Genomic DNA, 17,054 nt, shown 5'->3' on the forward strand with positions numbered 1-17,054 from the left:
TACCCTCGTTATAATAACTAATCTTGTAGCCGTAATAATATAAAAGGTTATTTTGCGATTCGCCCCGACACCATAAAGCTAATGCCAATTCGGGAGGCCGTGGAATTGTTCTCGGACTTTGTCTCGGGACTAAACTAATCGGGAAACTTGTAAGTGCGAAACCTCTATTACCGTAGATTTGAATTATGATAACAACTTGCGGCGGTCGGAGGACTTATTATAACTTTTTGAGTAACTTTCGTGTTTAAAAAATGAAAAAAAGTAGACGTTACTTACGTATTTACGTAAGTTCCAAAAAGCCGTATATTTTTCTGTGGCAAAAAAGCATCTTTAAGTGTACTCACTAGGGACGGGATCTACTCTATAGGTGCATACGAAGAGTCATTAAAAATCAAATTTCATCCTGTTCTGGAGATTACTATTCACACACAATAAATCGAATCTCAAAAAGAGATAGAGTACAGAGAAAAAGTCCTTCTTCAGTGGACAGTGTGCCTCCTAGTCTCATCTCCCTAGTTTCATGACTGCTTGTAGACAAGCACTAGAGTGGGCGATATTACGTCACATGAGTATTATTTCGTAGTTTACGGCTAATTTATGTATGGTTGAAGAAACAGCCCAGTATCAGCTGCACTTGGAGGCGTCTCAAACCGCACCGAAGTTCGGTCATGTTTAACCACTGATATGCATTAAATACAAGCACGTCTAGTGTGAACGGTATGTGCTGACTAAACTAGTTATTAATACTCTGTTCATTTGGACACTTGTGGCGAAACCTTAATCCGTATCACTATTATAGAGATTTGACTCAAATAGGTTTTCATTATCAGCTATTTCGCAATACATTTTTTTTATTACAAGTAATTACAAAGAAAACGGTTAGGAGAAGGTGACTTTTGTCGTATGTTTTGGCTCAAATTTACTCAGCTATGTATTTCATTACTTACGGACTTAGGACTACAACACGAAATGTTCACGATCTAGCTAACAATTTGTAGGATGTACAGGCAGGACGTGTTTGTACCGAGGGATAGCCTGGATCAATGTAAATAGCACTGAAATTGACGCACCGTCTCAATATTTGCTACTTTACGATGTGCAAGGTTTTGTTCTTGAAAGCATAATATAGTAAACGTCTTACGAGGTTGGAACTTACATATATTCACTAAAAACATAACATCCTAAAACACCGCATTGTTATTGTGTTTTTTATAATTTTAATGCCTTTGCATACTTAATTTGGCGTTGTTTTATTATAGTAATTTTATTCGCTACATAGTACGAATAAGAAAGATATTCCGCGCTCATCGTCTCGAAACTAAGTTTCACAAAAGCCCGCAAACTTCTACCTGTCCCCCCTCTCTCCTCCCTTCTCCCTATAAACTGCGCGTGAAGTGTCAACAACTGGTCGGGTTAATTTTAAAATAGTTGTGAGAGCGTTCGTGTGTTCCCCGGTAGAGCGGATTTTCGCCGCTCCCTGCTCGGTCACAAACTCGCCCAATTGTAATTTCCTCAAATTTTATGTTTTTCAGGGAATGTACACAGTGTAGTATGTGTGCTATGAAGTTAATGAAAAGTTAAGTTGCAGTTATAGTAAAGGGTAACGTGGTTTAATCGATAATTAATTAAATACTGAAATTAATGTCTTTGTTGAGTTAAACAGAACTCTGCCAAACCCTACTTTGTTTTGTGTCGAACGAGTACCACTGAATCTGTTGGTTTGAACTTATTTCACCGACGGTCTAACTTTAAAGGCCCGGGGCCTTAACCAGCACCCCCTTACAGTAATTGACTTTTTGCGTTAATAACACGGAGCTGTCAATTCCTGCCAAACTCAGGATTCTAATCAATACCATGAATCACCCGACTGCTTAAAACAATAATTATAGCCAGCGTTAGATATTGTAGCTGTGAACGGGGTGCGTGACCTGATAATATCTCCCCTTCCCCTGCAATAAACTTCTAATATTTTCTCGTTAAATTTCTAACAACATTTCACAGTTGGTTGACCACGACACGCATTTCGGTATGAATCATACCGTGCTTTTGCGCATTTGCAAAATAATTTGTATTATAACTCATAAAGTAGATTGAAATTTTAGCGTTTTTTATTCCCTTAAATTTTTTTCTGTCTACTGGCTAATACCTGACTAATATGTTCGTTTATTAAGTTAGCTCTGAGTAATTTTATCACGTAGTTACAGTCTACAAAAACGCAAGCGTTATCGTTGGTATGAAATCCCGTGCCCGTCAGAGGTGTAACGTCTATTTACTCCGCTACGATCGGCTTCGCTACGAAATTTGCTACACTTAGGTATAGGTTAGTATCTCTATTCACGTAGTTATCACTTAATATTATTATGTCATGTCGAATAATAATAATATTTCAAAAACTCTTTCTTTAAGTCTTATCCCATTTTACCGCATATTAACCGTGTCTGCCAGATTGATGTGTTCAGTGTGTCGGACGTGAAGATTCCAAACATTGTTTTTACCCCTTTCGGCTAGGATTTAAAATATCCCTAAAATATGATATCGGCTTATGGGGGAGAGCGGGGAGAGTGGGGGCGGAGGAGGATGGGGGAAGTAATCCTCTCAGTACGTGCGTGAGGAGAGTGAATATTTGACGTAGTCGCGTAACGTGATACGTTATATTATCAACACTCGTTTATTTATGCCTTAAATACAGTATAAAGTCTGTTGCGCCTTTTTACCCTATTTTTGGCCGGATTTTTAAAAAGAATATAATATTGTAACAGCGATGATTTTAATGTAACTGAAGATGCAACTCACGAAACTAGCACTTACAGAAAGAGAGAAAAGAGAAGTAGGTACTCTACCGAACAATATATTACATTGCCTCTTGCTTGGCTAATTACTATTATATGTTATATTAGTAACCCCACCAAAACTATTTATGTAAAATGTTGCCAAGACGACCACATAAGGTTTGCCCTATGAAAAAGATATTAGAAGATATCCAGCTGTGATAGAGATATCATGTAAAGCCAAGCTTTTGAATGTACACGGCCTAACTGCGACTATAACTTCAACTAATTGTACATATCAGCTTGCGCTTTGCTTGACCCGTCTTGTCGGGGGCACGACCGTGGCCCCAGAATGTGATAGAAAGTTTTAAAAATCAAAACTTGCTTTTATAGATGATACTCAGATCCAACAGTGCCGTTAATTGTTCGAGGGTCAACTTGCCTTACTATGATTATTTGTTTATAACAGTGTGTGTTTGTTGCAGATGTGTGTAGTGTGAGGGGTGGGGCGGGGAGGGGCGGGGCAGGCGCGGGGGAACATGGTGGCAGCATGAAGCTGTGGAAAAGCCTCAAGGTGGGCATCGGCAAGGAGCAGGGCCCCGGCGCCACGAGCCCCGCGCACTGGGGCCCGCCCTACGAGCTAGATGGTAAGTTGTTTTTTATGTATTTCAAGTTGACGTAACAGCAGTGTTACAGTACCAGTTGGAACTCGACGGCAGTCGGAACCCAATCGCAGCAGCAGCAGACGCGTTGTCGCAGCTAATCTTCTGCTTTTATGAAGTTGTTTATGAACTAAAGTGACACTGTAATGTTGCTGCGACCCGAATGCTGTTGCTTTATGTCGTTCAACCGGTACCTTTACGATGAACCCCCGTTTCTCTTCTGCCACATTATACTTATTGACTTTCTCTGTATATATTTGTAATTATATTATCATGCAGTAAGGCACGAGTATATATTAGGTTTAAGAAAGAGAGCTAACATGAAAGGCAACACACACAGCATGTAAATTATGTTTCCTACTTTATGACGTGTTTGTATAATATGAGTTCAAATACAAGACCAAAGGTCATTTACCGCCTCCTAATTTTGAGTATAGTACAAAATAATTTGTACTATCAGAGAACTTCATTCATTGGCAAATTGTGTAAGTAATTTGGTCGTTTTGTGTCAAACCCAGCCGACAGATCGCGACTAATATTAACATATTTCTTCTATGGTAGGTAGTTAAACTTTATGTAGATAACGCGCGTATCTGCTTTGCAATAAAATTGAAATTCCGATTTCCGAGTATTGGCGTAGTGCGTACATCATTAGGGCCATTATATTATCATCAATAACGAGCGATATTATTCCCGCGCGATAAACAACAAAAAATATCATAATTTGTTGCCAGGCACCTGACTAAAAAGATTAGAGTGAAGTTGAATTGAATTTAATATTTACTAGATGTGTCTCTCGAGGCCGTTCGCATAAAACAGACGACAGTACCCAGCGGGAATATTTTAATCGTCTACTGTTTGTAATGACTCAACGAAATTGGTCAAGTCCTTTCCGAAGCTATTGTTGGAGGATGGTGGATTCATGCTGTTCAAATTTCCTAAAATTCTACGTGTTTCTGAAAAATTTAATGAATAAACACATGGGTTAAACCTGTTAACAGAAGAAGCCAATCACAAATAAGGTCACAAAAAATTGTATGATCCATGTTTAAAATCATAGACGACAAATTCGATTCAAATAGTCCACAATATTCTGTTGGCTGAATGCACAATTTAGTGATTTACGTCTTCGTACCCGTGTTCTGTAGCAACCGTGCCGGCTGTGTACTGTGCACGATGCCCGCCTCGCCTCGTGCGGGTCTCGAGCACGAATTGCAACATCCACACCACGACGGTATACATAACTTGATGAAATTTAGTATATAGGGGGTTTCGGGGGCGATAAATCGATCTAGCTAGGAATCATTTTCAGAAAATGTCTTTTTATTCGTGTTCTATCGATAATCGATAAACTGAAAAATATGACTCTTCCTGACATTTATTGGCAAATAATAATACTATTTTGTTGGCAACTAATTGTTTTAACGACAAGCAGATGGCGTTATTAAGTAACACGAAGTCAATGAGTGTTTGCTATACCGAGCGAAGCTCGGTCATCCAGGTTCTAAGTATATTATACGAAAAGGTAGCAGACCCTTTCCATGTGCGTTTAGAATTCAGGTTTATCTTATATATAAAATTCTCGTGTCACAATGTACTCCTCCGAAACGGCTTTACTGATTTTAACCAATTTTTTTATGCATATTCAGTGGGTCTGAGAATCGGCTACTGGGTACTTTATATATTGATAAGTGCATTTGTTGAATAAATAATAGTCAATTATTACAACTCGAGACTGACGGCGACCATTGTTTGTGAGACGCGATAGCGATGGACGTTGCCATGGTGACATACTTATTTAGTCACTTCAATAAAATAATATGGGCGAAAATGTAAATACTTTATATATGGCAAAGAAACGTTTGCCGGGACAGCCAGTGTCTCTATAAATTCGATTTCTTATATTGATAATGATTTATTAGATTTACATGAAAAGCTCTTGGTTTGAACGAGCGGAGCAATTTCTTATTTCCGAATCTTGATTTTTCGACTGCTCTCTAGAGGCCGTGGTCACGGGTAGACTGAGATCGATTGCTCTCTAGAGGCCGTGGTCACGGGTAGACTAAGATCGACTACTCTCTAGAGGCCGTGGTCACGGGTAGACTGAGATCGACTGCTCTCTAGAGGCCGTGGTCACGGGTAGACTGAGATCGACTGCTCTCTAGAGGCCGTGGTCACGGGTAGACTGAGATCGACTGCTCTCTAGAGGCCGTGGTCACGGGTAGACTGAGATCGATTGCTCTCTAGAGGCCGTGGTCACGGGTAGACTAAGATCGACTACTCTCTAGAGGCCGTGGTCACGGGTAGACTGAGATCGACTGCTCTCTAGAGGCCGTGGTCACGGGTAGACTGAGATCGATTGCTCTCTAGAGGCCGTGGTCACGGGTAGACTAAGATCGACTACTCTCTAGAGGCCGTGGTCACGGGTAGACTGAGATCGACTGCTCTCTAGAGGCCGTGGTCACGGGTAGACTGAGATCGACTGCTCTCTAGAGGCCGTGGTCACGGGTAGACTGAGATCGACTGCTCTCTAGAGGCCGTGGTCACGGGTGGACTGAGATGGCAGTGATATCCAACATACTGATATTTTTAAAGGTTTCATTTAAGAAAATTAACTATTGTAGCACAATAAGCGACATCTCGTTATGCACATCAAAATCTCCCACAAACACACAAACACACATTCATTGAGTACAAGTTACGCGGCAACTCTTGCGAGCGCACGTCTTTCCTAACTTTAGTTTAGTGTTTACGAAGGGGGGTGGTCCCCCACTGCCCCACTATGGGGGCCGTTATCAGGGCGAACAGAAACCCGCACTAACACTTTGTACTTTATACCCCTATAGAGCGCGCTCGCTGTAAACAAAAATATTCGCGTCGATAGACAATAGCGTAGTAACCTCTAACATCGTAAATATTGAACTTAAAACTTTGCTTTAGTCTACACTCTACCTACAGTATCACTTCAATAATCGAGTTATCCCACAGGCACGGTGTATTTTTTTCAATACTCGAGACGAAGACTCAAAACAGAGCCTAATAATTTATCTATTGTCTTGAGTCGTAGCTAAGAATTTGCGAATGAAACGAGAGCCCACGCCACGCGCAATCATTTAGCAGCACTGGTTAGGTTTCTCACGTGTGGCGAACGTCAACTTTGTCGTTGGTACGTCATTCACTTCTAAAATACCCGTCTGAAAGAATTCGCCTGGTCCAATATTACTTAATATTACATGTTATCAATGTTTTTTAGGTTGAAAATCTTAGATCTAAAAGACAAATATATTGTTGTGTTGCTTTGCCGTATCCCTGTTAACTGTATTTAACTAGTTGCAAAAGTATGAGCTAACCGTTCGTGGCTCCAACTTGGGACTATTCAGAAGGAATGTTTTACATACTAGATGTCATTGTTATGTTCAAAAATTCTAGGAAGATTTTAGAACCAAAAGAATATGTGCTGTAAAAGTCGCAAAAGCACCATCCAAGTACTACAGTCTCCCTTTGACGCCAGGGTAAAATAGAGCGTTTTAATAACTTTTTATTGTAATAAACATTTAATTTTTTACGTCAATTTTCGAGGAAAATGCTTCGGAGGTGTCGGGTTCGAGGAAATTTTATAAAACTTTTATATATTTTCCTTGATTATTTTTTCCTGCTACTTTTTGCCTTTTTAGGGTTCCGTACCCAAAGGGTAACGGGACCCTATTACTAAGACTTCGTTGTCGGTCCGTCTGTCCGTCTGTCTGTCTGTATGTCTCCAGGCTGTAACTCAAGAATGATAATAGCTAGAGAGTTGAAATTTTCATGGATTATGTATATCTGTTGCCACTATAACAACAAATACTAATAAAATAAAATTAAGAAATTTAAAAAAACCCCCGCCAAACAACTTTAAAAAGTAATGAAATAATATTTACTGCCTTCAAGTTCAAATAATTCCTTACTTATGTGAAATCAAACATCTATATTAGCGGTCCCCCGACACATCTTGACAACAATTATGGACTAAAATATTACTTTACATAAGTTAGGAATTATTTGAACTTGAAGGCAGTAAATATTATTTCATTACTTTTTAAAGTTGTTTGGCGGGGGTTTTTTTAAATTTCTTAATTTTATTTTATTTCATACTTTTTAAACTTGTGTTGGTTATAGTGTAGAATATTAATTCCTATCAACAGAATCATATTCTCGTGATTACCATTTATCAATGTCCTTTTCGATGAGGCCGTTAATATGAGCCCAAACATGAAATTGGGTTCATACGAAGTTCGGTTCCTATAGAATCCAGGTGATGCTGCAGTAGTAGCATGTAAATATTTAGTGTTTATCTACTTCTTACTGTTTGTCGCAATCAAAATGAGTCCAAACACGAAACCTCTGCTCTAAGTTGGCGAGGAATTGGTTATCCTATTGATTACCAGGTGATGCTGCAACACCAGGTCAACTTTCCATTGTTATGTGTATACGTATATTGTATATTCACAACTAGAATGAAATATGAAACCCATCAAACGACTACAAGTTGCTAACGGCCTTTCAGGAACCAGATAAACCCTGATTTTCCAGCACTGAACAGGCTGGATGATAATGAATTATAGCTAAGAACACTCTCGATCATGCCAGCTTTCAAACAAAAAAAAAACTAAATCAAAATCGGTCCACCCGTTTGGACGCTACGATGCCACGGACAGATACACACACAGACAAACAGACAGACAGACAGACAGACAGACAGACAGACAGACAGACAGACAGACACGTCAAATTTATAACACCCCTCTTTTTTGTCGGGGGTTTTTTTTTTTTTTTTTTTTAATTAAATAAGGGGGCAAACGAGCAAACGGGTCACCTGATGGTAAGCAACTACCGTCGCCCATGGACACTCGCAACATCAGAAGAGCTGCAGGTGCGTTGCCGGCCTTTTAAGAGGGTATACGCTCTTTTCTTGAAGGTTTGCAGGTCGTATCGGTCCGGAAATACTGCTGGTGACAGTTCATTCCAGAGGTTAAAAACAAAACAAAATTAATATTTAAGGGCCCCCCTTAACGTACAACAAACATGATTTTTTTACCTTTTTTGCTCTATATCAATATGGTAACAGGTAGATACTTGAATTTTACACAAAGTCCTTAGTTATATGTGTACTTTAATATAATAATAATAATATTGAAATAAAATAAAAAACTAAGATACAAAAAACACAACTTTTGGCCTAATGTTGCTCTTTAATGGTATGGAACCCTTCGTGCGCGAGTCCGACTCGCACTTGGCCGATTATTTAATAAACTTTTTTATTGAATATTAAAAACGATCAAAAACATTCTTAGGCACGAGTCACGACCTGATTATTATTAAACGTCACTTAAAGCCTCAGCACAAACAGCAAGCAAGCACAGGCTTAACGAACAAGAAGATCATTTACCTTGAAATTTGATTTAAGTAGCTATAGAAGTATCAAATCTCAAGTCGTAATATTGTAAAAAAACATACATCTAGGAAATGTAAAGCTAAAATTAGTAGTCGCAGAAAAAGATACATTATGTGTACACAAAAATAAATCGTCAAGGGTGTGTACGGTCGCCGACACACACATTATATCACATTTCACCCTTAGTGCTACGGCTATAGAGCTCAAAATGTGTGCACGGAGCTTTATGCTCGTGTGCTAACAGAAGTGCATCATTAGGTTACATTCAGCGAGGTCCCGAGCCGGAAGTTTTGTAAATGCCGAGATACGCCTCTTGACTCTACACTTGCGACTCTCAATTTAACATTTGTATTGTACATACAGCATGCACGCTTGAAGCGGCATGTTTAATGCTATTTGTACGCGAACATCCCGAAATGTTCTGCAGAATACATGAACATTACCTACTAGTAACCTAACTAAAGTAAACATTTAAAGTAATTTTTTTAATGGTGCGCTTTACATTTGAAGCATTATTGATTACGTATGACAATAATTGAAACACAAAATGAAATGTCACGATGCAGCGTACAGGCTGAATAGTAATAATAGTACAACACCCAACAACAGGTCGAAAAAAGTTTCTTAATGCATTCTCATTTCTGAAAAGTAAATCCTGTAGATTAGATTTAGATTTCCTTAACTCTTTGTTCTGGTAGATTTTTTCCCAGAAATGGATCGCGTCGGTCCAATATCGGCCGTCACAGGGAGCGTATTGAATATGCTCAAAGCGGAGTGGTGTGGAATAGAATATATTACGGATAGTTTAAATCGAACCCCGATAAGGGCTCTCGAGGTAATTCCCTCTTAACCCCGTTCTTGCGAGGGGGAAGGCAGGAAGGAGTCTGTTCTGTGGGTCGGATTTTATACGTATTTAATTATGGATGTCAAGAGAATGCTGAATAAGGCTCGTCTTCCCTTGAATGTTAAGAACTTAAGTGCGCCTCTCATTTAGAAAAATAAAATTCGAGTACTGAGTTAGCGCTCGAATAGACTCAAGTCACAGAATAGATAATAGCACAACTTGAGTTGAAAATCGTAACAAGGCCGTGTTATTACTCTTCTGTACGTAGTCCCTCGTAGATCACAATAAATACGCAATATTGCAGTCGTTGCGGTCACTTAAAAAGATGCAGGCCTTCTGAAACTGGTAGAGCGGCAACTCGGTCGGTATAATGCCGCTATGTATTCGCGACGTGACTCTCACATAATATAAAACATGACCGCTCTCGCTGACGAAAGGTAATTAAATAATATTTTAATTACGTATTTTAATTTCCCGACAGGCGACCTTTTGTGAGCGTTCGCGTCGTCTATCACGGCGTGGGACCCGGAACTGTGCCATTTGCATGTAAATTGTACCCCCCCGACCCCCCGTGACCCCCGAACCCCCGAGGCCAGCCGCGACGAGGCCTCACATGGGTTTTAAAGCTTTAAAAGTCCTCAAATCTCTTTAAATACAAAAAAATACTTGAGCATTTCATTCTGTGTTGCGGCCTCAATTCTCGTCCACCGATTCGGCGTGTGCGAGTGGGCCTGATTGCGGCTTTGTACCACAAATATTATTAAGAGAAAAAGTTTATTTGTATGTTTGGATTGCATAGCATAAGCTCTAAAACTATTGTTTTGAGTTTATAAAATTTTGCACGGATTTAGAGGCAGGGGCATAGATGCTACTTTTTTTTCGCGAAAACACAGTTTCTGCGGTATCCATACTTTCATACTAATATACTAATATATACTAATACTAGATGACGCCCGCAACAACAGACAGACATACTTTCACATTTATAATATTACTAGATGTCCCGCGCGGCTTCGCCCGCGTAAATTAGAAATTTTACAGAATCCGTAGACCGTACATTTTCCCATAAAAAATATATCCCCCGTTTTTCCCACATTTTCCTGAGTTTCTTCTGTCGTATTAGTCTTAGAGTAATAATATAATATAACCTTCTTGATAAATGATGAGTCTTACTCGATAAATGATCTATCTAACACTGAGATAAGTTTTTAAATCGGACCTGTAGTTTCTGAGATTGACGCGTTCAAGCAAACATACTCTTCAGGTTTATAATATTAGGTAGATATAGATTTTTTTTAATTATCGCTTGACAAACTCGAGTCTCGATCTAAAAGACTATGAAATGGTATAATATGGTAGTGATGATGATGATGATGATGATGATGATGATGATGAAGAATGTAATTTGCATAGTAGCATATGCTTTCTGTTCTTAAAACAACGCCGAAACTCCCAAACTTGTATCTATAAAGAATCAGGAATTCTCTCAGCACCTTCCGAACCACGGTATACCAGGTATATCTCGGTGCAAAATCTTACTTGTTGGTAGCATATGCTTAGAATACTTCTCACGAAACCGAAGTCACCATATGTTTCCCTATAAGTTTTGAGGAGTTCCCTCGATTACTTATGGATCCTTCATCAGATCACCACTTTTCTGAATATAATACCAAATTGGGATGATACCCTATATACCAAAAGAAAAATTTTGAAAATCGGTTAATAAACGGCGGAGTAATCGTTGAATATAAGAAAACGAACATAACACCTCCCCCATTTTGAAAGTCGGTTAAAATTGTAGCCTATGTGTTATTTATTTAATATTTTAATCAGCACATGAATTGAATAACAAATTTTTTTTCAAATTAATCGTAGCACCATCTGTCAGGACAAACTAAAATTGAAATAGAATAATATTGAATGCGATGATAGCGCCGTCCGCCGGATCTAATGTAAAACATTCCAAAATCAACAACTCCTTATAAATAAGAAATTAATTGAAAAAACATTTTCCAGTAGACCAAACTGTAAATCTAAACCATTCTCGAATCTCCACGAACACACACAAAAAATTTCATCAAAATTGGTCCAGTCGTTTAGGAGGAGTTCAGTCACATACACACGCACACAAGAAATATATATATTAAGATAAAATAAAAATAAAATAAAATAAAAATAGCCTTTATTCTACCACCATACAAATAGAATATTGCTACATTAATTAATTAAATTATATATTATATTGATAAATATTAGACATTAATGATATTTAATCTTTATTGATATTATAATTATTTTAAACAGTATATTAAATTATTGATTTTTATAGTATTATAATTTCTACAATATCCTATTATTATTTTCTTAAATCTAAGATGTGGAAGTCGCCTCTTTGGCGTAGGCCTCCCCCAGTCTTCTCCAGGTGTCTCTGTCTCTCGCCTTCCTTTACCAATCTAATCCACATTTTTCCTTGAATATATCCTCCCATCTTTTCTTAGGTCTCCCTCTCTTTCTCTGTCCTTCCCTCGGTTGCCATTCTGTTATTTTACTAGTCCATTTTCCATTGTCCATTCTGATCACACGTCCTGCTCATTTCCATTTAAGTATTCTAATTTACTGTAGTACGTCTGAGACTTTGGTTTTTTTCCTTATAGTTTCATTTCTGATTTTGTCTGATATTTTTGTGCCAAGCATGCTCCTTTCCATTTTTCGTTGATGGATCGCGATCTTATCTTCGTCTTTCCTCCGTAAGGACCAAGTTTGACAGCCGTAAGTTAAACACGGTAGGATGACAATATTGAAGATTTTACTTTTAACATCTATGCTCACCTCTCTATTTTTCATGATTTCTTTTAAGCTCCAGAATTTTTTCCAAGCAATTGCTATTCGTCTATTTGTTTCTTTCTCTGTCTGGTCTTTAACGGAAATTGACTGTCCTAGATAAATATACTCTTTAACATATTCTATTTCTTCTTCATTCACTCTTATAGGTTGCTCTATACCATTAGTTATATCTTCTCCAGGTGCTTTGTCGTTTTTTGGGATTTGATGGCTTGTTCTATTTCTGCTAGCAATATGAAAGGTAAGGTGTCGGTTTCAGGTCTTCTATTTTTTTAAACATAATCCTTGAATGTAGATCTTGCTTCAGTAGAGTAAAGCTTTCGATAGAATTGAGTTGCTTCTTCTATTATATCTTGCTGATTAATTATTCTATTCCCTGTACGGTTTATGAGATTTGGCGTCCACTTTGTTGTTTGGCATAGATCGTTATAAGCTTTTTTCACAGCTCCTGTTCTTTTTATATAATTTTCAGGAGTTTTCTTTCTGTTTGCTCTTTTCCTTTCTGTAATATTTCTATTTATCATTTTGCTTAGTGTCGTTATTCTACTTTTGACCTTTCTTGTTCTACTTTCTTTGTATAGTTTTCTTCTTTCGTCTAGAAGTGCCTCGAGGTGATCATTGTCTGCATCCGTTTTGATTTTCTGATTCTTAGGTATCTGTGAAAATAATTTAGTTATTTCTTTCTCAAAATTATCATATTGTATTTGAACATCAGATGATCTTTCTACGGCAGTGGTAAGTTGTTCTTCTCATCGGATCCCAATTTCTCTGGTCAAAGTTGGTAAGTTTCTAGTAAATTGTGTGTTTGGTTTTATGTACAATTTCTTACTTTTCTTTCCAGTAAATATTTTGCATCTTATTAATCTGTGGTCTGTATTAAAATTTAAATTTTGGATTATGCCAAAATTTTGTATTTTCAAGTTTTGTGAAGTGAGAATGTAATCTATTTCGGTATGGTGTAAGCCATTTATAATATTAGTGTGGATTATTATAAATGCGAAAGTGTGTCTGTCTTTCTGTTTGTTTGTTACCTCTTCACGCCTAAACCGCCGAACCGATTTTACTGAAATTTGGCATGGAGATACTCTGAGTCCCGGGAAAGGACATAGGCTACTTTGTGTTCCGAAAAATGTACGGTCCTCGCGCGATAAACATCATTATCTAGTTTGTCATAATTAAAATTAATCTTAAAGTAATTGGTTTGTGTGCAAGTGTCAGGTTTATCAGTAGAAATGAATGATCGGCGACATTGTCGTCTTTAGCGCATTAATGAAGGAGGTCACGCGGCGCGCCGTGAAATATCGAGTCAGCGGTTCACGGGCGCGATTTACATTTTAAATCTGACCCCTCCCCCCTGGCTGCCCCCTTCCCTGCCCCCCGCCTGGTGCTGTTAATTAATCCGCCGAAGTGACTGCGCTGCAGACGGGCGGGCGGGCTGCTAATCCGCGATATAATAACCACTACGAGCCAACTGATTGCGATTTTAAACATAAATATTAATGTTTCAGTTTTAATTTACGAATTACATTCATTTTATTTTAGTAATATACAATATTATTAAACGCAATTTAGACCACTATAAGACGGCATTGTTCCAACAATCCGTCTTTTGGGGAGTTAGAATTCCAACTAATTTAATAACAAACATGATAATCACAGGATTTGATTGTCTCTGATTCATAATGTGTCAAGAACAATCATATATTATTATGATTTTAGAGTCTTTTAATTTGCGGAGTGTGGACTTTACAGTACGTGATGACAAATAACCATTAATAACGTAATATATTTTTTTATATTATAATGTCATGTAACTAACAACATACTCCATTGTAATTGTTATCCCATACATTCCAAGTTCCGATATTTTCACATTCTGCATAACTCAGCTAATGCCTACTAAAGAACAAAATAGTCAAATACGTCAGTTACCCAACATTCCTAAGCCCCCGATATTGGGTTCCGATACACTTTACTGTGGGCCTGCTCTGCTCGCAGTTATTTTACCATAGCATTGTCTTTATGTCGGGGATATAGAGGTCCTGTTAGAGGTAATATAACATTGAATACACTGGCATGCGTCCTGTCTCCCCGACCAGTCGGCCGCGAACAGATGAAAGCGTGATATTGCCTCGCGAATATTCACTACACTAGTGATTGCTTTCGCAAAAAATGTCGCTTCCATATTGTATTTTCTTATGATCCTTCAGTGCAGTATTATGCTTTGCCCGAATCTTCACCGAAGCCAGCCAAAAGTATGATGTTAGAAAGTTGACTTTTGAGTTTTATATGAAAAAAAATCGACAAAAACTAACAACGGGTATGTTTCTGTAAAATTACTGTGTAGAGTTTCCCAGTAGTTGCACAGAGTCTCCTTCGTTAACTACGCCATTGGTGGACTGTAGTTACGGTAACCGCACTAGTTTCGGCCGCAAGGGTTAGTTTAACTCGATTCTGGAAAGTTGCAAAGCTTTGCACTCAATTTTACGCTGTATTTTGTTCCTGATATATATATATATATATATATATATATATATATATATATATATATATATATATATATATATATATATATATATATATATATATATATATATATAACAATATACAGTCATATTTTATCAATTACATATAGCTAAATCGGTAGTATTAACATAATATTATTTGTGGTAATATAGCTAACTTAATTAACACACAACACATTACATTTTCTTGCCTGTGCTTCCATCTCCGCCGTCCATTGTTTAACCCGACCGGGTATTGAACTAACGACCTCCGAGTGCTCTTCAGATACATCACGTAGCTCGTAGAATATTACTGGTAATACTCAAGTTATTATAGCTTAAGAGGGCAGTCATATGTACATTAAGTATAATTTCCCTCGTTCTTTCCACATTCTCCTATTAGTCATAGCGTGATAAAATGCAGCCTATGGCCTTCCTCAATAAATGGGTTATCTAACACTGAAATAATTTTTCAAATCGGACCAGTAGTTCCTGAGATTAGCGCGTTCAAGTTAGCCCTTTCAAATAATTTGCCCCGTTTTTTCCACATTTCCCTCTATTTCTTCGCTCTTATTAGTCTTAGCGTGACAAAATATAGCCTTCCTCGTTAAAGGGGTTATCTAACACTGAAAAAATAATTAAATACCGTTGCGTGGTTTTAAAGATAAAGGAAACAAAGGGATATGAGGGAAAAAAACGACTTTGTTTTATAATATGTATCGAGCAACGATTCGTCATCAATGATCATAATATTATGTGCTAAAATGTGGGATAGAGTCTTTACGCAAAAATGAATTTGCTTACATTTTCTAGTGATAAAATAAAATAAAAAATAAAATTTTTTTAATTTCTGAATAGATTTTAAGAAAATTCTTTCAGAATGTTGATACTACTGGTGCCTACCAGGCAATTCGGGAACTAACCCGGTGAGAAGAACCGGCGTAGAAAACTCGCACGGAGCCCACTTTTTTACCATAAATGTGAGAAAAAAAAATCTTTTAAAATAAAATTAACAATTCTATAACTCAAAAATATACAATGTCAACATACATACATAATTGTAAGTCATACAATAGTGTAGAAGTAGCTTTGCAAGCAGCCATCTTAATCCCAAGATGTGCCATCGTTTATGAAATCATTGACACAACAAACGCTCTTTGACTACTTTCTTAAATTTATTAATGGACAGATTTTGAACGATTTCTGGGATTTTATTGATAAGGCGTATACATTGATTAAGTTCTGTCTTTGCTAATCTGATCACTGGCACATCTAGCTTGTGCTTACTTCTGGTGTTTCTACAATTATTGTCACCTTTGGCTTTAAATTTACATTTTTTTTTCTTCTCCAAAAATAGTTCATGTACTATCCAGAAGCGTGAGCATGATGTAAATATTTTTAAATCTTTTTAATCTCAGTCGGTTCCAAAGACTTCTATTTAAATAGAATTCTTTGGTCGGTTCTCTCTCACAATAGTCATAATATTATATATTTTGATGAAAAGATTTTAACTGGAAGTTTTGTTACCCTAAAACAATAATAAAGTAAATATTGTACTGTCGCGTATCGTGGTGTCGTCACGCCAACTGTCGTTGTTCTGTCGCGCGACCGCAGCCGGCAGCAACTCGCAAGTTTTTCCAACTGTGGTAGCCAACTTCGTCCCCTTTGTCCGCCCTGTTGTTGTGTTGTAAACATTTCTTTTTATTTGTTCCGTTGACGCTTTTGTTTCGCTTTGTTGTCCGAGAGCCATTTGCACGTTTTTTTGGGTAACCTAATTAAACTTATGTACTAGCAGTAAGTATTATACCTTAGAACTAGGTTGGATCACATTTTTCTACGTAATATTATCCTAAAAGTCTTAAGGTACAAGTATTTTCTGGCTAATCGTAAAAGCTAACAAAAAATAGACGTAAAGTTTTTGTGTTACATTTATTAGGCCTAGAAACTGTGCCCTATTTATAAATTAGGCCATAGTTTCTCGAACAGCAAAATGCATAGTGAGCT

General features: G+C 37.5%; 1 protein-coding gene across 1 annotated transcript in view; it reads left to right on the top strand.

Annotated features, from left to right (window-relative positions):
- Positions 1–3,302: 3,302 nt before the first annotated feature.
- LOC121731102 (glutamate receptor-interacting protein 2) overlaps positions 3,303–17,054 on the top strand; it is a 143,142-nt gene continuing 129,390 nt past the window's right edge. The window contains exon 1 of the mRNA XM_042120441.1: positions 3,303–3,415. Coding sequence (XP_041976375.1) covers positions 3,319–3,415 — 97 coding nt within the window. The 5' untranslated portion in view covers positions 3,303–3,318. The remainder of the gene's footprint in view (positions 3,416–17,054) is intronic.

The sequence above is a fragment of the Aricia agestis genome, chromosome 10, assembly GCF_905147365.1.
Source record: "Aricia agestis chromosome 10, ilAriAges1.1, whole genome shotgun sequence".
Lineage (NCBI taxonomy): Eukaryota > Metazoa > Arthropoda > Insecta > Lepidoptera > Lycaenidae > Aricia > Aricia agestis.